A 27,323-nucleotide genomic window follows, 5' to 3' on the forward strand; every position below is an offset into this window, starting at 1 on the left:
AGAGAGAGAGTGCATGAGGACTCATATTTCTAAACTCCACTAATGTTCCAAATGAAGCTTAGTGCCCATTTGACAACATTTTCGAAAACAGTTCTTAAAAGCAGATGTCATTTATTTTTAGCAATAAAAACTCTGTTTGGAAACTCAAATATGAAAAATAATTTTCTCAACTTATTTTCTATGAAGATACCATGCATTTATGTGCAGTGCAAAAATTTAAAATATTCTTATCCTTCTTGCACAATACAATTTTTTGTTTCAATTAGAAACACAATATATTCATTTCATTGAATGGTAAATACAAAGAAGGATGAGCAATCCTACCAAAATGTACAATTGTTGATAAAAAAAGTAGAAATGTATATTGCTCCTCAAAACTTAAAACTATGTACCCAAATTATAAGCAGAAAAAGCAATGTATACACGCCACAAAAGCTCCACATATTCATGGAAGGAAAAAAGTCTCCAACAAAAGAAACCAAGTGTTTTGCTCCTTACTTAGTTAACTGGTTTATAGTTTGATTAGTTGAGCAAGGAATCTGAGAGAAAGAGCATGCCATCTTATAAGCAACATTTAGAATTTTGTGGAGCCAACTATTGAGTTATTTTCTCTCCTATATCCCTAAAAATATCTTTTTTCCACACTTTCAATGTAGCTTTGACAAACCATAGTTTTTGCAAAAACTTTTTTGATCAGATAGTTTTTGCATAAACTTATAACCTTGATCCAACAACTAGGCCTCCTTCCACCAAACATTGAACAAAACCCCAAAACCTGGGATGTGGGTCCACATGTTTTCAAAATGAAAGGTACTCGAGAAAAGAATGGGTTGGCACTAACCATAAGAAGACTAGTACTAAATTACTAATTTGTTTAGATGGTTTTTAAAAAATTTCAAGAAAAATAATGGAAGAGAAAACAAATTAAAATGGGAAGGAAATGGAATAAAAGAAAACCAAAACAAGACTATCAAACAAAAAAATCAAAATGAAACTGATTCCTTTGATTTATTCATTGGTTGTAAGGAAACAGAATGAAATGTATATGTTTTTCATAATGCCTTATACAAAGGGATACCAAAAATTTTAATATGATTTAGATTAAGCATATTAAAATAATCCTTATTTGAATGTTATATCTTGAAAATGTTAGACCTTCATCTTGAAAATAGTGAGAGAAATTAGAGTTAGGCATACGAATTTAGATTAAGCATATTTATATTTTATTGATTAGGAATAATTATTGAGAAGATAATATTCTTAATATTCTTTACAACCTCTAAATTTGATAAATGATAATTAATATTTAAATAAATAAAATAAAATGAGCATAAAGAAATTATTTATTAATTTAGCTTCCATGTGCTAAGGTTCATTAGTTGGATATTATTTAATATGTCAAAAAGCTGATATTTATAATTAAATTTTTATATAAGTGTTCTTAATTTACAAAAGTTCATTGAACCAAAAAAATTAAAGCATGTACTTAGCTCATGAATTACACTATTTAATAAATAAAAACTTCTAATTAAAAATATTAATGATCAAATAAGTTATTATGTCAATTAAAATATTAAAATAACTCTTTAATTCTAAAATATTATTATTTTTAATACTTCAGCCTGCCATATTTTCAATATCTAATTATATCAATCATTGTTTAAATTCAACATAATTAAATATACCATTATATTAATTTAAAATAATTATGAAAACATGACAAGGACATTTTTTGTCCAATCCTTTTTTTTTTTGATAGGAAACGACAAAGGCATATATTAATGCAAGGGAAAATACAAGAGAAGGATGAGGAATCCTCCCACCCAAGAAAACAAAACTACAATGAAACAAATACGAGAAAATACAAAGTAGATACAAACAACTTCTATAAGTTAGGCCAACCCAATGGAGTTGCACGCCGCTAACCAATCAAGGTGTATCACATTAAGGGGAATCCCCTTAAAAACCTTAGAACAAGAAACCCAAAGAGAAGCAAGGAAATGAATCATGTCCCAAAGGTTCTCTGAATTCCTTGATTTATCCTCAAAAATCCTTGCATTTCTTTCCCGCCATACCACCCATAATAAAGCAATGCACGCAGCTTGCCATAATATAATCCCTCTCTTAGAAGATCCAAAACCGTTAAAATTGGTAGAAAGCATGTCACAGATGCTCCTAGGAGGGACCCAATCTATCTTTGTTAGCTGAAATAATCTGTGCCACAACCCCATTGTCAGAGAGCAATGAAGAAAAAGATGGTCTACTGTTTCTCCCTGCTCCATGCACAACATACAAATGTCGGGACTAAGTGCTTTGTAGGGTCTTCTCAACTGTAACATGTCGTTAGTATTTACCTTCTTGTGCGCCACCAACCAAACAAAGGACTTGATTTTGAAAGGGACTTGAGAATTCCAGACTAACTTGGTAGGGAAAACTGAAGGCAAACCAGATTTTTTTGTCCAATCCTTGGGGCCCTCAAGGAAACCCATTCTCCATTTTGGGGGAATGGGTTCTGCAAAATGAGGTGGAACTCAAACCTTTACTAATTCCAGAAGTGAAGTAAACATAGGAAACTAAGGTAAGGGAATAACTCCCTTTTATTTCATTCCAGAGGAATGAAGTGAATGCATTTTTAATGAATTGTTTGTTTACAATCAAAATAAGGGGGAATAAAGAAAGGGATAACAGTTCAAAATATGACTTGGAAAAAGCCTTTTGAAGAGTGATGGAATCTTGATTCCCAAACAATAGATGGCAAAAGTCTTACAAGGTCATGCTGATTATTAGACCAAGTGAAGATGCATTCCTCGAAATCAAACTAGCTCACAACTTTCGACAAGTTTATAAAATTCTCTCATGCTTGTAGTAACTTTAGAGCCACCAAACATTTTCAATGATCTCTTGAAAACATTAAAGTCAAATGCCCAACATCATCCCCCCTTCCCCACTCAAATGAACAAAGAGAGAGAGATGGGTAGAGAGAGAGAGAGAGAAAGTGAGTACAAACAAACAAACCAAATAAGTCAAGACAAGTAAATCCTCTAACTCCCTAAGAATTCTCGAGAAAATCTAGCAGACACTAAGAAGGATCATATCATGAACTCATTGACCTTAATTGAATTGCAATTCCAAAAATCAAAACAACCCTTGAAGTGCTCCAAGAGGGGAATTTAGCCCCCTCTCTACGCCTAACCTTCTGAACACTTCTAATGTATTTTTTTTTTATTCCGCCTTAGTTTCTTGAAACAAAACCATATCCATAGCTTCTTATGAAGGAAAACCCTAATATTTTCTTTTCTCTAGAGCCTACGCCTTTCATGGTTTAGGAACCTTCAGGTTTTAATGTTTGCATGGTTCAACAAAGTTTTTAAGGTTTATTGGTTAAATATGTGTGGGAACTAAACACAGTTTAGATATAATTAGTTGCTCAAATTTCTTGCTAGAATTTATGGGCAGCAATTAATTAAGGGTCTATGGTGCTTGGGTCAATCCAAAGGTAAAAAGAAGCTTAGGAATACTAAAGTAGATTGAAGAAATGAGAAGCAATGACCATTTTATGAAATTAAATAAAGAATACAGAAGTTCAAATAATTAGAGAATAACCAGAAGAGAAGAAGAAATTACCCAACAGTGCCTTCTAGAATCAAACTAGAACAGTTAAAATTCCTTTTATTAAAGTTTAATTTTGTTTGACACCAAGGGTCCACATATTTATTTATTTGTTTGTTTATTTATTTATTTATTGATAGTTATGAATAGTCCATATTTTATTTATTTATTGATAATTATGAATAGTCCATATTTTGTTCATTTTGTTTTATTTATTTTTTGAAAAATATTTTTCTTTTGATAGGCAAAAACCTGATAAAAGCTTACGGTGCCTAAGCAAATGGCACGCCAAAGCATATATGTATACAATAGGCACCAACAAGTAAGAAAAAGGGAGGGGGGAAAAACTCCCTCATCTTACTTGGAACTAAGCCAATCAACAAAGTCTATCATGATCAATGAATGATCATCTGTGTACATTCTAAATCATTCTAAAAAATACTCATCAAGGAAGATTGAATTGCTTGATCTGATTGTTTGAGATCTTCAAATGACCTCCTATTTCTTTCTTTTCATAACATCCAAAATAGACAAAAGGGAGCTTAATTTTGTTTCTTTCCCATGAATAATCCATGCCAACTCAATAGAGTTCCTCTTATTATAGAGCGCATCACCCAAACCATACCAGACATAGAAATACCTAGCTCCCACAGAACACTTGTGTTGGAGCAGAGAAGGAGCATATCATCAATTGATTATTCTTCATCTTTGCATATATAGCATCTATTCATCATTATCCCTCCCTCCCTTTGAGCTGATCAATTGTCAAAATCCCTCCCCAAGAGGCTTCCCATGCAAAGAATCCCACCTCCACATGTACCTAGATATTCCAAACCATGTTTGCGAGATAGGGTTCTCTTCTTCCTTAGGCTAGGGAGGAGTATTCAAAGAGAACTTGTCACACTTGGATTCCTTCCAACCCCCTCTATCTTCTTCATCTTGCTTGAATGAGCTTGTTTGCAATCTTTGTAAAAAGGTTGTTACTCCTTCAAGTTCTTAATCACGAAACTGTCTTGAGAAGCGAGGACTCCACCGACCTTTCTCCCCAACTTGCTCCCACCCCTCTTCTTCCCATGTATCTTTAGTGGTGGTTATAAAGAATAATGTAGGGAAAAACTCTTCCAAAGACAAGTCTCTATACCATCTATCTTTCTGAATTTAACTCCTTGAAAATTATGAAGTGAGATATACTTTTAAAGACCTTCCACCCATTCTGATTGTCTTCCACAACTGTACCTCATAACCCATTTCCAAAGGGACTCTCCCAATTACATATCCCTAATTCCACTTGCCAAATAGAGTCTTGTTTAGAGTGGATAGATTTCTAATGTCGAGGCCTCCATTCTTTTTATCCAGGCAAGCAATAGACCAATTTACCAAATGGAGTTTGTTCGCAAGTGCATCCTTACCCCAAAAGAATTTATTTTAGATCTACTCCAATCTTAAGCTTACCTTATTCGAAATGACAAACAGAGACATGAAATAAATTAGTAGGCTAGATAGTGTAATTCTAATCAAAGTATTGAGTGGTATTGCCTCTTCCATAGAGTGAGCCTTATCTAAAATCTCTATTCCATCACATCCCAAGCCCTTGTTGTTTTGTAAGGAGCTCCCATAAGCAAGCCTAAGTATGTAGTGGGTAGATTCCCCACCCTACAACATGGCACAAAAGCTATTCCATGTTTGATCATAAGATAAAGAAGTTATTAAAGCTCTCAATGTGCTGCAAAAACTTTTACATACTTTATCCAAAATTCATTCATTGATCATAAGATAAAGATGTTATTAAACATGTTAGCATATCAGCTATGCTTGTTCACAAACAATTCCACCTCATAACTGTGCCATATCTTCTTTTTTTTTTTTTTCTGGCCACATCATCAATTTTTAGTTGTCTAGCAATGTTTTCTTACTAAAAATTTCCTTGTTTTTTGTACTTCCACAAATGCTTATACATTATCCTAAATGTCAATAGATCCATCAACATTACATATTTTTTCAGTCACAACACCCCAGATTTTCTGAGGCTGACATTTGAAAACTTGCCACTAAGAGTTCAATAAGAAGAGCAGCCACCAATTTCAACAGTTTTCAGAACTAGCAACAAGTGATTCCAAGGGTCTTTGTTTCTTGATGAAACAGGATATGAAATATACAAACACGACTCCATAATTAAAGAAAGACACAAAGCATATCTTAGGAGTTCATAATAAATTTGCACTAACCATACTATCAGATGGCAAGTCTTTGTCATTCTTTCCAGGGGCCTATACACAAACAAGAGTCAAATCAGTTGACAACTAACTTGCGATGGAAAAGGAAAGCTTTGTTAAGAACAAAAAGATAACAAGAGTTGAATCTGTTAACTACTACATTGAAAAAGTAACATGGAAGTCACATATAAGACCAACAAGATCTGCTCTCCCAAACCAAAAGGGAAAAGGAAAAACATCAAAGAATTTGAACCTTTCAAGTTTTCCATAAAAACATTTTACACTTATCAGCACATTTGCCTTACAAAATCTAAAACAACAGAATCCCCTGATCCAAGTTCTCCCATGATAATGTCATGCCACATCAAAAGAACAATGAACAAGTGCTTTATAAGTATATAATAAGTATTGTAGTAGTTCAGAAAGAAAAAAATACACAGCTAATCAATAAAAGAAAGAAAGAAAAAATTCCAGCCATAGCCCTAGGGCATGGTGATGCTCTTAGAGAAGGAACTCTAAGTTCTAAATTCCGGTCAAAACAGCCAACAAGGTATACCATGAAAAAATTGAAACATGAAGTACTCTAAATGATACTGAAAGAAGAAAATGTCCACTAACATCTCATGGATATATGCCAAGAAAAAATTCCAATAAACTAAGGAGTTAGAAAATAAGCCGCATAAACTTGCCAGTTCAAAATAGATATCCAAAAAGAATTACCAGCCTTTTTACAAATCCTCAAAACATTTTAAATGTTGTTTTCCACTACTCTCACTCTCTAATTCTCACATAATAACGACAGATTTTAAGATAAATTCTGGATAAGACTTAAAAACCGACCAACATACCTAGAGAATAATCCAGGAGGTATAGGAAAGTAAATTTGCTGTAATACTGTTTACAGGACAACAGTCTATGCACATCAAAGACATCTCACCTTTGCACATTTGCCTTCACTCCAGAACCAAGAAAAAAGGAAAAAGATTAATCTAGGTAAAAAATCTATGGGAACCGCTGAAAAGAAGAGAGAACAGCAGTAGAAAATCTCAGATACACATCCAACTTCTCCATTACTTATCAAGAACTATTTTCCAAAGTCACTGATCAGAAAGTCCCAGTTGACATGGTTATATGCCTTTCCCATGTCACTCTTTCACATATACCCAGAATCACCCTGCATCTTGGATAAATGCATTCATTGGAAATTAAGACCTGATCAATGATTTCACTTCCACTAACAAAGGCAGTTGGAATTAAGAAAGTCAACCCATCACCCCTCTTAAGAGAGAAGCAAATAACTTTCGAGAAAATTTTATAAACAATACTAACCAAATAAACAGGGAATAATCCTTCAATGCCTTCCGAAATTAATTAATCAAAAAATCCTAATTGGCATGGCCTTAAGCCTTTCGCTATCACTCTTCACAAGATCCTAAGAATCTCTTCGCATTTTGAATAAATGCACTCCTTGGCAGTTAACATCTGATCAATCATTTCAATTCCACTGACCAAAACAGTCTTGAGTTAAGGACAAAAGTCAATCCATCACCCTCCTATGTAAGAAGAAATAACTTGCCAGGAAATTTTATGGAGTACTAACCAGATAAATAGGCTATAATCCTTCAATGAGTCCAAACCACCAAATTTTGAAAATAAGAGATTACGGATTACAAATAACAGATCAATGAAAGACTTAAATTTGAGGTCTCCAACTAACCAGAATTTCGGTACCATGTTAAACTACCAATTGACCTATAAACAATGGACCAGCAACTCCTGCATATGTGACGGGTGGGCATGCTGGCACAAGCAAAAGTGACCACACACAATCTCAATAACTAATGCTGACAGTCTACTTAACATCAGAAATGCTTTTAAGGGTAGTATGATTGAGACGGCATTCTTAGCATCACAAATGCTTTTAAGGGTAGTGTGATTATTCAACCTCTAAGTTACTAGCCTTGTTCAAACATACAAAACTCAAATTTACATCATCATGTAACATAATTAACAATAAAACAGTAATCTCTTTGAAACATGCATGTTATGAAAAAGACCAAGAGATGAACATCAGTACCTTCAGATAATCAAACAATATGAGGCATTGAACAAGAATATGGCGTCGAAAACTTGGGTCTTTCAACTGATGTAAAAGAAAAGAAAAAGAAAAGGAAAAAGAAATTAATAGAACCAAGAGGATCTACCAAAAACCGGAAACAACTTCTCTGCAAGAAAAATTTAATTCATCAACACTTCTCAGAATTTCTTACCTCTAATCCCATTAGTTTACTGCTTGTAAGATATTTTATGCTGAAAGTTGCTGCCTCTTCCTCCAGATTATTAGCATTGCCCTCTTCATCACTCAAAGGCTGAGCTTCAAAGGTATTCAACACAACCTAAACATCATAATTCAAGAAAGCAATTGATGTAACTTGTGATGCAATATAGACACAGAATGAAGACAAGCAACAACATAAAAACCTGGTTTCCATAGAGAAAAAGATATACCATTAAATTGGATGTAAATTTCTGCCACTTGGTAGGAGCAAGAGATATAGAAGCAGGATTGCAAAAGTGTTCCTGCAAACCAGTAAGACAGATTTATCAGGAAATTTACTATGATGGGATAATGTATCAATCAGTTCATGCTGTCTAACTCTTGGGCTTTGTTCCTTTTTTTCCTTTTAAATATCACTCATAAAAACTTTTAAGTTTCTAGGTCAAACTCTGGTCATTTTGAACACAAAGATGCAGTCAAAAGTGCCTCGTTCCCCTTAGCTTGTTAAGGGACTCAACCACCCTTTTTTCTTGAATGGCAATGAAAGAAAACTTTTTTCCAGAAAATGGTCTTGGCAACCAAAGCAAGCATTTCTTTTTTGCAGTAAGCAAACATTTCATTACCAAAATAGAAAGAAGATGCAATGAAGCTATCCTTCAGCTAAACAGGAAGCAAAGTGCAAACCAAAGGTCAAGAGAAACTTCAAAAGCTTAATACACTCCACAAACATCCGATGGGAAGAGGACGTTCTGTACGGAAATCTATAATGAGGAGTCCCCATGCTATGCCAACCATCCTGTGAAAAAAGCATCCCATCTTTCTTGGGAGATCCAAGATTCTGCAAATCTAGGCATTCCTCTCCTAGCACCTCTTCTACCCAGGGCCACCAAAGAAACTAGAATACACAAGAACGCTTGCAATACCTTCCACAACATAATTATTGATACCCATAATCTGAGGCCTAAAGAGACCTTCCCACAAGGCTAAATCTCTTCATCTATAGCCAGCATGAACCAGCAAGACTCAAGAAAGCTCTAACCACATTAACACTTTGATCTCTAAACATGTAACCACCATCTGGCCCAAATTTCCCAAAGAGCATATAAGTTTTATACTCCCCACTGCAACCCCAATCCAAGTCCTGCCTCAACAAACTTTTCTCCAATCAAGCAAAAAATCTTGCCAATAGAAAAGTCAATAAACTCCAAGAAAACCACTCCTTAAAGAGAAGTACGATAGTGAATACCATTTTATAATTTCCCCAACCATGAGACAATTTTCCAACTTTACAAAAGAGCTTTCTCTGGCTGATTTTGACAGGAGGCCCTTTCATGTGGTGCAAAAGATTGAATAGGCAATCAATGTCAAGAATTGACCATTTCCTTATTACGGGCAATTGGGAGGAACACTTCACAAATACAATGCTAATCTTGTTGCCAAGGCCAATGTTTGATCATTCCCCTATTTTACTGGAGGAAGGTGGGGTAAGAAGGGGTATGACCCCTTTCAGATTTGAAAGCATGTGGCTCAAGGCAGAGAGATTCAAAGATATGGTGAAGGGGTGGTGGGAAGGTTATCCTATAGCTTCTTCTTAGCTTCCAAGCCGAAAGCATTAAAAGGGTGGGGAGTTTTTCAAGCCAAAACAAGATTTGAAGAGGGCAATGGGAGAAGAATAAAATTTTGGCATGATGTGTGGTTGTGGTGATGTCCCCTAAAGGACTCTTTTTCATCTCTATTCTCCTCATAGCTTCCTAGAAGGCATGGGTGAATGTTTCGAGAGGTAGAGGGTAGGATGGTCATGTGGAACCCATGCTTCTTAAGATATTTCCAAGATTGGGAGATGGATAATGTTGCGGAGTTTCTTCGAAAGCTCTACACGTTAGGAAGAAGTAGAGGAGAGGAGGGCAGAATGGTGTGGAAGGCTAGCAAAAGTGGGGAATTCTTGATGAAGTCTTTCTACTCAGCCTTGGAGTTAGAAGGTGAAGTGTCTTTCCCCTCAAATATAGTGTAGAGATCTTAGACTCCTACCAAAGTGGGTTTTTTTTGCATGAGAAGCAACTTGGCGAAGAATTCTAAACACGGACCAACTTAAAAGGAGAGGATGGTTTTTGATGGGTTATTGTTGTATGCATACAAATGCAGAAGAATCAATAGACTATCTCCTCATCCATTGTGGGAAAGCTAGAGGATTGCACTTTTTATTCTCTTTATTTGGCATTTTGTGGGTTCTCCCATATTCTGTAAAGGACTTGTTAATGGATTGGAATGGGAGCTTTGTGAGCAAGAAGAGAAGAAAGGCTTGGAGAACAACTCCTCTTTGCCTTTAATGGACAATTTGGAAGCAAGGCAACCAAAGAATCTTTTAAGGGGTGCAGTGCACAAACCAATCTCTTAAGGACTCCCTTATATTTAATTTATAAATGTGGTACCACAGGCATATTCTGGTTGATGGTCAAGCTGCTCCACTAAACTTGATAGATTTTATTGAGTGCTAGATTGGGGTTGTGGTTGTAGGTTGTTTCTTTTTGTTTTCTCACATGTATACTTTCATGTGTATTGTGTTTGCCTCCTTTTGTTTGGCATTTTATATACATTTGACTTCCAAGTTTTTGGATAATTTAATCCATAACCATTTTTAAGTTGAATCCACTGTCACCATATTCATATTTGAAAGGGAAGACCATAGACCAGGTCTATCTTGAATGCAGGGGCAGTTAAGCAGCTTGCCTTATGAAACTAGGAGTGTGGGGAAGGTCTTTCCCTTCATCCCTCTATTCTTGTTGGGACCAACTAGACAAAGAGGAGGGAAGAGCATTCTTCCCAATAAAGAGAGAGGGAATGGGTGGCAATTTTTGAAATGAGTATTAGGTTGGACCACCTCCAGTTCGAATGCAAGGCTCTGACATGCTAAAATCTTTCTTTGATTGATCCTCAGGGTGGACAACTTGCTCTTGGTAAGAACGGCTAGAGGATATTTGTGATACTCCAAACACTTCCAAGCAAAGTGAAAAGTTATGCATAAGATCATTTTGAAATTTTCACTAATGACAATGAAATTAAAAGATATTGTATTTAGTAGTAATCTGTATGGAATATATATATATATATATATATGTATATATATATTATTTACTTACCAAAAAACAATAGTGGATAGCTTCTTAAACTAATTCTTGAGGCCTCCACTTGTCTTAAAAAATTAATGCATTCCACTTCAACCAAAATGACCCACAACTTAAATCAAGTGCACTGCCCTGCCAAATCACTCTAACCCTTGTACTAATCCTGAAGTCTATGAAAAAACTAGCATCAAATCTGCAATACCTTTAAGGGAACCTAAGACAAGCCCCAATCCAAAAAGTATTCTCCACAGTCCCAAAATGACAAGGCAGTGAAGGAAAAGATGATCCATGTTTTTGTCATACGCAAAGCAAAGCACACAACTTTAAGGACAGAAAACTACATAAGGTCTCAATTGGTAAATTGTTAGTATTTAGTAGCCACTGACAAAGCAGAAGCTTTATTTTTGGAAGAAGTTTTAGCTTTACAGATAAAAATAGCTTAAGGAGAAATGGCAAGAGAATCACTCTTAGAAAGGGCATGAGGGGAAAGGCATAAAGGAAAAGATGCCTAATGAACCAAAAGTATAAACCCTCTCATTTGGAAATGACAAAGAGAGGTTGTTACACATTGTGCACAGAGAACAAAAGAGAAGAGGTTGTCAATTTTCCAATTAGGCAAATTAAATCGAAAGTCAAAATTCCAAGAGAGGGAAGAATATGACTTCTCATAAGACATAGGAACATTCTTAGCCCTTCAAATGAGATGGAGATTAGGATAAAGAATATTGAGAATGATAGCCCACCAAACAACATCCAGGAGCAAACTTTGGAGCCATCACATGCTATGAAATGCATGAACTTAAGAAGTCTGAGAAAACCTCAGAAATTGCCTTTTAGGAGCACTATGCTAACCACCCTACAACTATTTTTTTTAATTAAAAAAATAAGAAAAAAAACACATTTAAAAAGGGCTGTCTAGGAGTGCAACCCAAGTACATAGGAAGTATACAAAGAGATTCGACGGCTTAACAATAAGAACAATAAGAGTATCATAAAACCTAACATCTTCCAAGAAAGTCAATAAAATCAAGGAAACATAGACAGATTTGAACAGACTTTTTTCCTCCCTTCGTGTATAGAGAGTTGATAATGTGTGCATGTTGCTTTTTCTACTTGTAGTATGAGCAAATAGTATTAGCTTTTTGTGGAGCAATATATGTTTCCAATTTCTACTCTGCCAATAACCAATTTTCATTCTTCGTATTTATCATTCAATGAAATGAATCTAACTATATATGTATATATATTAAAGAGACACTAGACCAAGAATACAAATTTGTTAAAATAAAAACAAAAATCTTCACCAATAAAACTGAACTTTCTTCACCTCAAAATAACTCTTTTGCACTCTTCTCATAAGCATCATATCAGAAACAGAGTGGCAAACCTTGAAAACATCCTGTGGCCCCTTTCAACAGAACTTCCATATCAACCAAGGAGCAATTCTTTTGAAGACCGAAAAGTACCCAACAAGTCCAAAAAAAAAAAAAAACAAACAGAGAGTACCAGGGCCCACAACAGTTCACCCATCTACTATATACCCCATCCTCTGAACTTTCACCAAGGAAAGAAAAGTGTATTCCTCCATGAAATTAATTCCTTTTCTACCCTTTCACAGACAAAGCCTGAATTCTCTTAAAGGACAACTAGGCAGCAAGACGAAACACATGTTAGGAAATCTAGAATGCCATTTCAAGCAATTGAAGCTTCTAGCAGAATTTTAAACACACTAATTTTTTGTATCAAATTTAACACAAACACACACACACACACACACTCTACATTTAATTTACTTCTCAACTTCACCAATGCCTATTTTGGTATGAAATTGCATCTTTTGCCAATGTAACTTTGATAGCACCACCCACTAATCATTCCAACTTCATGTAGAGGGTACAATCACACACCACTAGGATCTTTTTTTCATTATATTAAAAATGAATAAAAGTACATGAAGGAGACGTAACGTAGCCAACCAGTGTAGACTAAAAATAAAAAGAAACACAAAACTCCTCTCATTGCTATTCAAACCCTTTTGTTATACACACTAAGGGTCAATCAAGCTGAACAACATTAAGAGGAATGTCTTAAAAGGCAAATGTACAAGAAGTCCACAAAGAAGAATAGAAGTGGATTAGATCCCACAGTGTCTCTTCGTCCTCCACTTAACCTCAAAGACCCTAGCATTTCTCTCTCGCCACATGAACCACATCAGTGTGAGACAAGTGATTTGCCACAACTTGCCTCTTAGGGAACTCCTCAAACTCCTATATGAGATGATCATTGTAAAATTATAGGAAGATTTAATTTGATGATTTGTCAGCAATGTTAAGGGCTAAGATTGAGGATATCTACAGCTAACAAATCATCTTTTCTTATCCCATGATTTTATGAGATTTGGTAATCTGTTACCAAATCCATTTCTGTTTTATGTAGTTTTGATTTTTTTTTATAAGTTGTAAATATCCCTAAAATAGATGAGTATTATCATCTATATGTAAAGGGGAATGTAATCATTATAATGGATGGTGGAATGTTGAGTTTTTCCTTCCACATCAATATGGTATCAGAGCATTCTCTGAACCCTAATTCCCTCATATGACCAAATACGGCAAACATAATTCAACTGCTACTGTTTCCCAAATCACCTCCAATCAGGAAGCCATGGCTTCCAGCAATAGTAGTGCAGATAGTAACCTCATGCCCATTACAGGACACAAACTGAATGGGAACAACTATCTCCAATGGTCCCATTCCGTAATGATGTTCATATGCGGAAAAGGCAAAGACGATTATCTCAATGGAGTTGCTGCCAAACCAAACAAGACAGATGAAAAGTTCAAAGTCTGGAATGCTGAAAATAATATGGTCATGTCATGGCTCATTAATTCCATGACAAATGACATTGGAGAAAATTTTCTTCTTTATGGAACAGCAAAGGAGATTTGGGACGCTGCCAAGGAAACGTATTCCAACAATGAGAATACATTGGAATTGTTCGAGGTGGAGAGTGTTCTACATGACTTCCGCCAAGGAGAGTTAACGGTGACTCAGTATTTCAACACACTCAATCGCTACTGGCAGCAGCTGGACCTGTTCGAGGAGCACAATTGGAGCTGTCCGGGTGATGGAATCAAGTATAAACAGATTATTGAACGGAAAAGAATATACAAATTTCTGATTGGATTAAATAAGAATCTCGATGAAGTACGAGGAAGAATCTTAGGATCCAAACCACTACTAAATATCCGGGAAGCATTTTCAGAAGTTCGGAGAGAGGAAAGTCAAAAGAAGATCATGATGGGCTCTCAAGATTCTGTGACAAATCCTGAGAGCTCAGCCCTTGCAGTTAGAGGAAATCCATTTAATAACAATGATCACAAACCGAAGAAAGGGCGACCATGGTGTGATCATTGCCGACGTCTTGGTCACACCAAGGACACCTGCTGGAAGATTCACGGCAAACCTGCAGATTGGAAGCCTTCCCGGTTTGCCAATGACAACGAAGGACAGGGCAACCTCGTCTCCATGGATGAAAAACCATCACCTGAACCCACTCCCTTCAGCAAGGAACAGATAGAAGTCCTACAGAAATTGTTCAGCCAATCCTTGCCTGCAGTTGTCCCCACTGTGGTTGGTACTGGTTCCTTGGCACAAAAAGGTAATTTTTTTAGTGCTCTAAATGTTAAAAAGGAGAAGTTAAGTCCATGGATTATAGACTCGGGAGCATCTGATCATATGACTGGAGATGAGAAGCTTTTTTCTACTTACAATCCATGCTATAAAAATTTAACTGTGAGAATAGCCGATGGTTCACTCTCAAAGGTGGCTGGTACAGGTTCTGTTAGAGTTTCAAAGAACATCACCCTTGATTCAGTTCTCCTTGTGCCAAAATTAAATTGCAATTTACTGTCCATTAGTAAACTCACTCGGGATCTCAACTGTGTTACTAAGTTTGGCTCAAATCTGTGTGAATTTCAGGTCTTGGACTCGGGGAAGACGATTGGCAGTGCTAAGATGTGTTCGGGGCTCTATCTTCTAGAGGTTAATGATCCTCCTCAAGGATCAACTCATCATTCTGATTGTTCAGTGTCCAGTAGTCCTATTTCTTTGTCTGTGAGTCAGTCTAATAATGATAGTGCAGTTATGTTGTGGCACTATAGGTTAGGTCATCCAAATTTCTTGTATCTTGAGAAGTTGTTTCCTTCATTATTCCATAATAAAAATCCAAATGAGTTTCAATGTGAGATCTGTCAATTTTCTAAACATATTCGTAATTCTTATCCTAACCGATCCTACAAAGTATCTCAACCTTTTTCCATGATTCATAGTGATGTATGGGGTCCTTCTAGGATAAAAAATGTTACTGGTTCTCGCTGGTTCATTTCATTTATTGATGATCACACTAGACTCACATGGGTATTCCTCATGAAAGAAAAATCAGAGGCAAACCAGATTTTCAAAACCTTCAACACCATGATCCAAACACAATTCCAAGCAAAAATCCAAATTCTGAAAATTGACAATGCCAAAGAGTATTTCAACTCCATTCTTAATGATTATCTCTTGAGTCATGGTATAGTTCACCAAAGTTCCTGTGTCAACACTCCTCAACAAAATGGTATTGCCGAAAGAAAAAACCGACATCTTCTTGATGTTGCTCGTTCCCTAATGTTCTCTACCCATGTACCAAATTTTTTCTGGGGTGAAGCCATCCTCACTGCTGCCTATCTCATAAATAGGATGTCATCTCGTATTCTCGACTTCCAGACTCCTTGTCAAATTCTTCTTCAGTCCTTTCCCAATACTCGTCTAATCTCAACAATCCCATTCAAAGTTTTCGGTTGCTCAGCTTTTGTCCATGTCCATCAACAACACAGGGACAAACTTGATCCTAAAGCTCTTAAATGTATTTTCCTTGGGTACTCTCCAACTCAAAAAGGATATAAGTGCTACTCACTGGTCACTAAATAGTTCTATCACTCCATGGATGTCACCTTCTTTGAGCAACAATCTTATTTCTCCAAATCTAATATTCAGGGGGAGACTAACTTTATCCAGGAATACCAGCTTTGGGATATTGAAGAATCATCTCATTTCTCTCCTAATTCTGACCAACCCTACCCATCACTAAATCATGAATCCATTCCTCCTCAAAATCTCTTCCTTGAGTCTCCTTACTTCCTAGAATCTCCTTCTCAAGATCAAACCAACAATCCGCCTACTAATCCACCTCCTCAAAATCTGGACACTATTCAATCAACAAAGAATGATGAGTTGATTACCTACTCAAGAAGGAGACAGAACCAAAAGGAGATGGAACAACAAGCATCTCTTGAGCCAACCCAAGAGTCTGACCCAAGTTCTAGATCAAGTGAAGATCCATCAGGTAACTATAATCCCGAAACTAATGATGATAGTGACTTTCCTATTGCTGTGAGAAAAGGTGTAAGATCATGCACAAAACACCCTATATACACATTTGTGTCATATGAAGGACTATCACCGAAGTTCAAAACATTTGTTGCCAACCTCGACAACATCCAGGTTCCTAATAATATACAAGAAGCTCTCGGCTCACCTGAGTGGAAATCAGCTGTGTATGAAGAAATTCATGCACTTGAAAAAAATGGAACTTGGGAAATCTCAGAATTACCAGCTGGAAAACGCCCAGTGGGCTGCAAATGGATCTTCATAGTCAAATATAATGAAGATGGGAGTGTTAATCGATTCAAGGTACGACTGGTTGCAAAGGGATTCACCCAATCATACGGAATCGACTATGAGGAGACATTTGCCCCTGTAGCCAAGTTAAACACAGTTCGGGTTCTACTATCTTTGGCTGCAAACCTTGACTGGCCTCTCCACCAACTAGATGTCTTTTTTTTTTTATAGATAAACAACCATATATATTAGAAAAGGCTAAAAAGCCACACGTATACAGGGAGTATACTGAACAGCCCTACACAAGGCTAGAAAAAAACAAAAAAGGGGAAAAAGAAACCCCACCCAACCTCACCCACCCTCAAGTGGTTCCAAGCCACTCCAAAAAACCTAAAAGAGAGTATGTTTCCTCACCATTGTACACCTTAGCCCAACTCCACAAATTACATACAAAAGAATTCTTGAATTTCTGAATATCTAAAGACCCTCCCCTGAAAGCTAACCTATTCCTTTCCTTCCAAACCGTCCAAAATATGCACACCGGAATGGAATTCCATATCTTCTTTCTTTTTTTCCCCACAAAAGAACCCCTCCAACTAAGTAACACCTCTATAACTGACTCTGGGAACACCCATTGAACTCCAAAAATGGCAAGGGTAATCTCCCAAATAGTTTTAGTCACTGTACAATGTAAGAGGATGTGATTCGCACTTTCCTCTTCATAGCCGCATAGGAAGCACCGGTTTGGGAGCTGCCACCCCCTTCTCTGAAGCTTATCCAAAGTAAGGATCTTCCCCCACGAGGCTTCCCAAGCAAAAAAAGACACTTTTGTTGGAACCTTATCCATCCAAATGCGCCTATACGGGAAAACCCCGGCTGAAGAGCCGCTCAAAATTTTGTAGGCCCCCTTAGCCCCATAAACTCCATTGCCTTCCCACTTCCATCTCACTGAGTCCTCTTCAAGAGAGGTCCTGAAGTCCTTCAACAGATTCAGCATATCTCCTATCTGCTCCATCTCCCAATCATTGAGGTCTCTAACCAACCTGAGATTCCAACCTCCTTGACCCATGCTAGAGTCCCACACTTCACAGATTTTGGCATTCTTGTGACCCGCCAAGGTAAACAACTGCGGATAAGATTGAGCAAGCGCCTCATTGCCACACCACTTATCCGTCCAGAACAAAACTCTATTCCCCTTCCCAACCTTAAAATCAATGTTCTCCCAGCACCAATCCACCTCCTTCATGATGTCCTTCCACAACCCCACCCCAAAAGGCCCACACACTTCCTTTGTCTTCCACCCACATCCCTCTTGACCGTATTTCACCCCTATCACAGTTTTCCAAAGGTTATCCTTCTCATAGGCATATCTCCAAACCCATTTTCCCAGCAAGGCTTTGTTCAACAAGTCTATCTTTTGGATGCCTAAACCACCCTCCTCCTTAGGGCTGCAGACCACCTTCCAATTAATCAAGTGAACTTTCCCTTCCAAGCATCATACCCCCCACAAGAAGTCTCTTTGAATTCTTTCAATCCTTTTTGCCACAGCCTTAGGAATGCGAATAAGGGAAAGAAGATAGATGGGTATGCTGGCCAAAGTGCTCTTGATGAGAGTAATTCTTCCCCCCTTCGAAATATACTGCCTTTTCCACTGGGCTAATCTTCTTCTCATTCTCTCTTCCACCCCATCCCAAGAAGAAGAGGTTTTATGGTGGGCTCCAAGGGGCAGCCCCAAGTAAACAGTGGGTAAAGCCCCCAATCTGCATCCTAGCTCAGCCGCCAACTCCTCCAGCTCATCCACTTCCCCCACCGGAATTAGGACACTCTTAGCCAGGTTAATTCTGAGGCCGGAGGCCGCCTCAAACCACGCCAATATCCAGCTAAGATTGGCAAGTTGCTCTCTTCTAGCTTCGCAAAAGATGAGAGTGTCGTCAGCGAAAAGCAGATGAGAGACAGCCAGCTCTTCCCCTCCTCTCCCCCTCAGTCTACAGCCTGAAATGAAGCCACCCTCACCAGCCCGTCTTATAAGAGTGCTAAGCACTTCCATACCCAAAACAAAGAGGTAAGAAGAGAGGGGGTCTCCTTGCCTCAACCCCTTTGAATTCGAAAAGAACCCAGCTGGAACCCCATTGATTAATATGGAGAATTTGGCCGTAGAAATACACCACCACATCCAATCCCTCCAGCGAGACCCAAAGCCCATCTTCCGAAGAACCTTCATAAGAAACTTCCAGTTGATGCTATCATAGGCTTTTTCAATGTCCAACTTGCAAATTAACCCTTTCTCTTTTCTTTTCTTCCAATAATCTATCACCTCATTAGCTACTAAAGAAGCATCCAAAATCTGTCTCCCTCTCACAAAGGCATTTTGGTCAACAGAAACCACCATATCCAGCACTTTCTTTAGCCTATTGGCTAGGACTTTGGCTAAAAGTTTATACAAACCCCCAAGCAAGCTGATTGGCCTGAAGTCCCTCAAGTCTTCAACTCCTCCTTTCTTAGGAATAAGGACCAAAAAAGTAGTATTGAGAGACTTAGCAAAGGACCCATGCTCAAAGAACTCCTTAAACATTTCCACCACCTCCTCCTTCACAAAATCCCAACACTCTTGCCAAAAGGCCACTGAAAAGCCATCCGGGCCAGGAGCTTTGTCACCCCCCATCTCCATCAAAGCAGAATGGATTTCCTCCACAGAGAAAGGCACCTCCAGACCATCAACCTCCCTAGAACTAAGTTGTTTGAACTGCAGCCCCTCAATATCCGCTCTCCACCCCTGCTCTTCTGAGAGTAATTTCTGGAATTCATTCACTATCCCGTCCCTCACCTCTTGATCCTCGGTCAACAGCTCCCCATTAATCATAATCCTGTCCATGGAGTTATTCCTACGGTGGGCATTTGCCATACGGTGGAAGTAACCCGTATTCCTATCCCCTTCCTTAAGCCACAGCTCCCTAGATTTCTGCCTCCAATGAACCTCTTCCAAAAGCACCCAATGATGGAAGGCATCCTTGGCTTGTTTTTTCTGCTCAGCTTCAGCTAAAGTCAAGGTCCTTTCACTCTCCACTCCATCCCAATACTCCAACTGCTGGAGGGCAGAATTTTTGTTGACTTCCAGCCTTCCAAACACCTCCCTATTCCAAACTTTAATGTTGTGCTTCAAAACCTTCATCTTATAGGCCAATCTGAAACTGGCCCTTCCTCTCACCTTAATCCCTTGCCACCATCCCCGGAGAAGATCAATGAACCCGTCCACTTTCAGCCACATATTCTCGAATCTAAACGGAGTGGGTCCTCTCCTTATCCCCCCACCCATCAGCAAGATAGGAAAATGATCGGAAGTGGGTCTATGCATTCTGCATTGGGCTACCCCACAAAACATATCTAGCCACTGTTGAGTCACCAAAAACCTATCTAGTCTAGCCCAGGATTGATTATTCCTGCCCCCATTCCAAGTGGCAATACCCCCTTGCATTGGGAGATCAATGAGTTCTAAATCGTCAACTATTTGGGCAAAACTTCTCATGGCACCAGACAACCTTCCCTGTCTGCTCCTTTCCCACTGGGATAATATGACATTGAAGTCCCCCCCTAAGCACCAGGGATCTTCCCACAAGCCTCTGATCGCCCCTAGCTCTTCCCACAGACAATCTCTATCCTCTTTGGAGAAAGGCCCATACACCCCTGTAAAGATCCAGGACATCCCATCTTCCACATTCCTAAACCTACAGGAGACTGAGAACCTTCCTACCTCCGTCTCCATCACCTCCAAAGACCTTTTGTCCCAACACACCAAAATCCCTCCCGCAGAGCCCAAGGCGTCTAAAGCCACCCAATTAGACCACCTTCCAAAACCCAAACTTCTTACCAAACCCTCCGACAAAGTTTGAAATTTGGTCTCCTGAATACAAAACAGGTCCACCCTCTGACTTCTTATAACTGCCTTAATAACCCTTCTTTTGGAGCTATCATTGGCTCCACGAACATTCCAACTAATGATTCTTAGCTTCATTTACTTCCGTAATTTGGCACCCCCTTACTTGCACTTCACCATTTTGCTTTTTCCCCTTTTCATAGTTGATGGAACACTCCAATCTCTTCAATTCTCTCTCAAATTTGGATTTCTCCAGAAAGGTTTTGCTGTGGACACTTTCCCTTCTTTTACGAATTTTCACCAAGAATTCCATAATGTCCTTTTCCAGACCTTCTGTTGAAAACCCCAAAAATTTACTAAACTTGGCCAGATCACTCTTCTCCCAGCTTAGCTCCCCTCCTGCCTTATTACCAATTGGCACTATTTGATCGGAGTCCAACCCTTTTCCAATAACATCAATTCTGTCCTTGCTGGCCTCCACCAAATCCCAGCATTCGACAGGCTCACTCACAGGTGGCTCCATGCCCATGAGCATTTGAAGCGGATTCTCATCCTCGTCACGCTTCTCTCCGAGTCCAGAAAGGTCGCAATACTCCCCCACTGGAGTCCGACCGAAAAAAGAAAGAGGGGAAGAGGGAAGCACAGGGAACAAGCAATCGGACTGGACCGTAACATACCTCGACGCTTCCTCCACCAGGGCAAGGTCAGTCTTCGATCGCTCTAAGGGGGGGAGCTCTGCCTCACCCAGCCATCGCATCCCATCCTTCTCCCAAACCAGGGACATATCAGAGAGTGGGCTTCCCGCGTGGCTTGGGCCGCATCTCTGGGCCTCAACAAGGTGGTCACTGGGCTCCTTCTCAGCTACCAGTCCCGCCTCCACCGTGGGCCTCCAAGCCTCGATCCGTCTATTTTCCTTTGGCCCAAGAGAGGCCACAGAGGAGGAGGACTGATTAAAGCCCTCAGTCCCACAAGGCCTCATCAGAGAGCCCAGCCCAACCTGTCCACTCTGCACGCTCTCTGTTCCCTGGGGCTTTAACTGCAGCCCATAAGGCCCACGAGAGCACTCCATGGGGCGCCCCGACCCGGAGGTCAGTCTTCGCGTCCCATCCGTCGACTGCATCTGCACCTCGGGCCTTGAACCCCCTTTGGCCTCCTTCACGCGCTTGCCCTTGCGTGAATGGGCCTCACCCTCTACCTCACCCTCTGTTACAACAGATTTCCCTTTCCCTCCCGTCGGCGACGCGCTCAGCGTCGGCCTGGTCTCCCACCACAGTGTTAGGGAGTAACACATATTTCCCACCCATATTTCCACCATATTAGGAGTCTTCTCCTCGATCTTCCTTACCCGGATTCTTGCCCACTGAAGCTCCTCCATCCTCTCTGTTTTAACATCCATGCCCAAAAAACCCCCGCATGCCTCTCCTACCTTGCTCAAGATGTCCCGATTCCATAGAGAGATGGGAAGACCCACTATCCTTACCCATGCCTCTCTTACTTTCTCTTCCTCCATTAAGCATCCCGACCTTGGGCTCCATTTCTCCAGTCGAATGACGAAGCCTCCAACCGAAATTTCCGCTATATCTAGGGCTTTCTCAGCTTCTGATAACAGCCCAAATTCCAACAATGCCTTGCCATCTTCCAATTTGGCCAAGCCTAAATTGCCCTTTAGCCCCCATAATTTTGACATTTGGGTCCCCCAACTTCTTAAATCTTCCCCCCCTCCTCTCGTTGAGTTCCAGCACCCGACAAGACAGTGGGCTAGCTTCTCCAAATTCACACATAATGCACTGTTGTCCACACGCACCCTAGCCACCTCTTCTCCGATGCTGTGGTTCTGCTTTACCACCTCCGCAAAGGACTTTCCCCTCAAAGGTGACCAAAAAATTTCCTTATCCTTCTGTCTCACTTGCCGGCCTGAGATAGACTCCATCTCACGCAGCGCCTCCACCAAGAGAGACCATCCCCCTTTTGCTCCTCTACCCCTGGGAACAAAGATATTGAACCTCTTTTTTTCCCGATCTAAAACCCCCAGCTTAAGGAAACATCCCCCTTTGTTTTCGTCGCGCTCTAAAGAGAAAAATCTCCCATTCTCTTGCCAGCGTTTCTCCCAATGGCCAGTCCTCATGTCCTTTGAGCAGAAAACCAGGCCTTCAATGAGCGGCCCCAAACTTGCCGGCCCCAGCTTAATCCAAGAAGAGACGCCTCCTTTGCTTTCCGTAATGAAAATAAATGTCCTACCCTTCTTCTTCTCTACCTCGATCTCAAAGATTTTTGACTCAACCCCAAACCTCCTTTTCCGACCCCCCACCTTGAGGTACCCCTCTGAGTCCCCATTCGTGTCAAGAATGCATTCCTAAATGGGGACCTAGCTGAAGAAGTTTACATGGAAATTCCTCTAAGATTTGAGACACAAACTACACGCAACAAAGTTTGTAAACTTCGGAGATCTCTATATGGGCTCAAGCAATCTCCAAGAGCCTGGTTTGAAAGATTCACAAAGGTAGTTAAGAAACATGGCTACTCCCAATGTCAGACGGACCATACTCTATTTGTTAAACACTCTCCTGCGGGAAAGCTTGCTGTCCTCATTGTATATGTGGATGACATAATTCTAACGGGAGATTATGAAGAGGAAATCCGCACCATCAAAAGTTTTCTAGCTGCAGAATTTGAGATCAAGGACCTTGGGAATCTCAAATACTTCCTAGGTATGGAGATTGCAAGGTCAAGAAAGGGAATCTCTGTCTCACAAAGAAAATATGTCCTGGATCTCTTAAAAGAGACTGGAATGCTTGGGTGTAAGCCAGCAGATACTCCTATGGATCCAACAACCAAACTAGGAGCTAAGGAAAATTGTGCACCCGTGGATAAAGGGAGATACCAAAGATTAGTAGGTAAACTAATATACCTATCTCACACACGACCAGATATTGGCTTTTCTTTCAGCATGGTAAGTCAATTCATGAATAATCCAAATGAAGAACACATGGAGGCTGTGTATAGAATCTTGAGATACCTGAAACTAACACCAGGTAAAGGATTATTTTTTGAGAAGAACCAAAGAAGAGATATTGAAGTGTTCAGCGATGCAGATTGGGCAGGATCAGTACAAGACCGAAGATCAACTTCAGGGTACTGCACATATGTGTGGGGTAATCTGGTCACATGGAGAAGTAAGAAGCAATCAGTGGTGTCAAGGAGCAGTGCAGAAGCTGAATTCTGGGCAATGGCACACGGCATTTGTGAGGGAATATGGTTAAGAAGGGTGCTAAAGGAATTAAAGATTTCAGATGAAGAACCTATGAAAATGTTCTGTGATAATCAGTCAGCAATCAGCATTGCAAAAAATCCAATACATCATGATAGAACAAAACATGTGGAAATTGATCGACATTTCATAAAGGAGAAGATAGAGGAAGGAATAATCAAGATGTTGTACGTGCCTACAAGCCTTCAAACAGCTGACATTCTTACCAAGGCTCTACCGAGAAAGGTGTTTGATGATCTGAGTTCCAAGCTGGGGTTAATAAATATTTACCGCCCAGCTTGAGGGGGAGTGTAAAATTATAGGAAGATTTAATTTGATGACTTGTCAGCAATGTTAACGGCTAAGATTGAGGATATCTACAGCTAACAAATCATCTTTTCTTATCCCATGATTTTATGAGATTTGGTAATCTGTTACCAAATCCATTTCTGTTTTAGGTAGTTTTGATTTTTTTTGATAAGTTGTAAATATCCCTAAAATAGATGAGTATTATCATCTATATGTAAAGGGGAATGTAATCATTATAATGGATGGTGGAATGTTGAGTTTTTCCTTCCACATCGATAATCATCATGTCACATATACTCCTAGGTGGAACCCAGTCCAGCCTAGCATGTCTAAATAGATGGTGGCATAGCCTCATTGTCACAAGACAATGAAAAAAATGATGATCAACCATTTCTCCACTTCTCAAACACAGAATGCACCTATTAGGGCTAAAGGCTTTGTAAGGTCTTTTCAACAGATGCATGTCATTGGTATTTACCCTTTTATGTGGAGAAGCAAGGCTTGGACCTTAGATGGGGCTTTAGACTACCATACAAATTTGGCTAGAGAAAAGGGACATAAATTTGATAGATTGGACAAGGCCACAAAAAGGGATTTTACTAAGAACAAACTTGAGAAGGATAAAGATCAAGCTCTCGCATTTGGAATGGTTGAAGACAAATGCATACGATTAAGAGAAGACACATATCTTTCAAGGTCCTCAATCTCCAAATCAATAAGAATATGATGACAACTAAGGTTCCAGGAAGACGAGGAAGAGCTCCCAAGGATAGCTAAGATGGAAAGGTTTTTCTCTAAGACTCCTCTGGGAAGTCCTCGAAATTGAGAACATAAAGGTTGACCCCCCCAACCACAAAGTAAGTGTGTAGAAAAATTTTGAAAAACTTGTGCAATGGTCAGTTAGTGGCACTAATGTGACCATCTAACTAGAATGTTGGTGTCTCATCCATTAGAATGTGTCTCATAAATGGTTAAAGTGACCTGATGCCAAAGGGTGAAACTTTCCCTAGGGACCTCCATAGCCACTTCCCTAACGTAATATGATTCCTCAGAGAAACCTTCCCTAATCCTAAACCTCCATACTTCGGCTTACACACTAGGATCTTACCTAAACTAGATAACCAAACTTACCAACTGTAAAATATTTAACCTAAATCACCAGCTTTCTCTGCTACAAATTGATAATTTTTTTTCCCCAGCAAGATAGGAGGAAATTAACTGGTTTTAGTTTAAACTCCTGCTTCATTTTTCAATTATAAGTAGATCCTAGCATAGTCACAATGGACTCATTCTGCTGAAAGTTTTATTAAATGGAACAATGGTAAGATATTTGGGATAAATGAGAAAACTCTCTCCTTCCTTAAGTTGCATATTTTACCTGTAAACTCCAAAAAGTCTTGTAAAAGTTGAAATCAATAGAAATTCCTGGACAAAAAATAGTAAATTTATTATTTACACTTCAGCCAGAGACCTTTACAACAATAACACATAAATAGAACTAGAAGGAATGGAATTTAAAGATGGTTAAAAATCCTGTGCAGCATGGAGGTACCTTCAGGGGCATCTTTCTCATATTTTGTTTCATTAGATGTGTTGAAAACCCCCTTTATATTCACAGCTGTAAGCATAGAACAAAAAACAGAGGTAACACAGATGCTCACATATATATATATATATATAGAAAGAGAGAGAGAGAGAGAGAGAGAGAGAGATCACTTAAAAGTAAAGATCAGGAACAAATTCAAACAAACCTGAACGCTCGGACAAGGGAAAGAAATGAGCCAGAAACATGAGAATTCGTCCACAAAAAACCACATCGTTTGCCTACAAAGTCAGTTTTCCCATGAATCAGCAGAAAAACTGAAATTCACACAACATTTTCCAAATGATAAATGATGAGATAAAGATATCTTTATGACATTCTAAATAAAAATTTAGCCCAAAAGTACTGCTAGAGGAATTTCTAAAGACGAATTTCAAGTGAAATTTATAAATATTGATCTACAGTCTCAATAAAAACATCAGAATAACTCTTATAATTTATCCTCAACTTCTAGTAAAATATCCCTATAATTTTCTATTACATTCACATTGTTTTATTGTGAGCGTTTGTGCTGACTTCTAATTTAGAGGAGGTCAGCCAGTGGAATAGTAGGCCATCCAGGTTCATGGGGAGATTGAAGCAAAGCAAAATGCAAGAGAGCTGGAGAAAGTGGCATAAGGGAGATGGAAAAAGTGGCAGTGCTCTCCTGTGGGAAGCTGACACATAGGAAGACCTTAAATTTAAAGGGACTCTTGAAAAGCAAGAGCAAGTTTCAGTTTTATTCATGTGTACTCTATGAAGTGAAGCTTTTTATAGTGGCCCAAAAAGTAACTCCTGTTACTTGTAATATGCTGACATGGACACTGTCAGAGATGGTGACTGTCTTGCACACACTGGTGGATCCCACCTACTCTGGTTAAATTGGGCATGATGCATGTCAATCCTGCCTTATGAACCTCCTACTCTGGAAAGAAAAAAAAAACACAAACCATCCCAATGTACCCATTGCTGGAAGGGTCAGTTCTGCTAGTAAGGTACACCAACCCCATACTCATTGGAACCCCTAGTTTTCTTTGCAGCTTAGAAAAGTATATTAGTATAAGAGCATTGTGTTAAGGAAGTATCTTTGGAAGGGCACAAGAGATTATTAGCCATCTTGAAGGAACATTGAACAATTTTCTTGGCAACAAGGACATAGTCATTCCCTTTGGATGCATATGGCATTGCCTTTGGAGGTGAGTTAGGAGTTGTAATAACCTCCATGACAAGCATTCCCATTTCATGGGCATCTAAAGTATTTGGCCATCTACCCATAAGTAGTCATCCATGTCCAAAAAATGCAACACTATTACAGAGGGGAAGATATGGAGGTGGTCATGCAGTACATTCATCCAAAGGTAAGAGACATCTGGCATGGCAGTGGAAATTGAAAATTGTTTTGTTTATATGATTTTAAGTCCCAGAACA

At 39.1% G+C, this 27,323-nt stretch overlaps 1 protein-coding gene across 4 annotated transcripts in view; it reads right to left on the reverse strand.

Moving 5' to 3' along the window:
• The window catches only part of LOC100262610 (THO complex subunit 1), a 70,215-nt gene that overhangs the window by 12,504 nt on the left and 30,388 nt on the right, over nt 1–27,323 (reverse strand). For 3 of the 4 annotated variants that reach the window (XM_010660771.3, XM_002264583.5, XM_019224351.2), the window contains exons 8-14: nt 26,065–26,137; nt 25,866–25,931; nt 25,692–25,738; nt 8,331–8,402; nt 8,093–8,218; nt 7,900–7,965; nt 5,835–5,876 (exon numbers count right to left, since the gene is read on the reverse strand). In XM_010660771.3, coding sequence (XP_010659073.1) covers nt 5,835–5,876; nt 7,900–7,965; nt 8,093–8,218; nt 8,331–8,402; nt 25,692–25,738; nt 25,866–25,931; nt 26,065–26,137 — 492 coding nt within the window. The remainder of the gene's footprint in view (nt 1–5,834; nt 5,877–7,899; nt 7,966–8,092; nt 8,219–8,330; nt 8,403–25,691; nt 25,739–25,865; nt 25,932–26,064; nt 26,138–27,323) is intronic. The other variant, XM_010660772.3, reaches the window with a different exon arrangement.

Source organism: Vitis vinifera, chromosome 13 (assembly GCF_030704535.1).
Source record: "Vitis vinifera cultivar Pinot Noir 40024 chromosome 13, ASM3070453v1".
Classification (NCBI taxonomy): Eukaryota; Viridiplantae; Streptophyta; class Magnoliopsida; order Vitales; family Vitaceae; genus Vitis; species Vitis vinifera.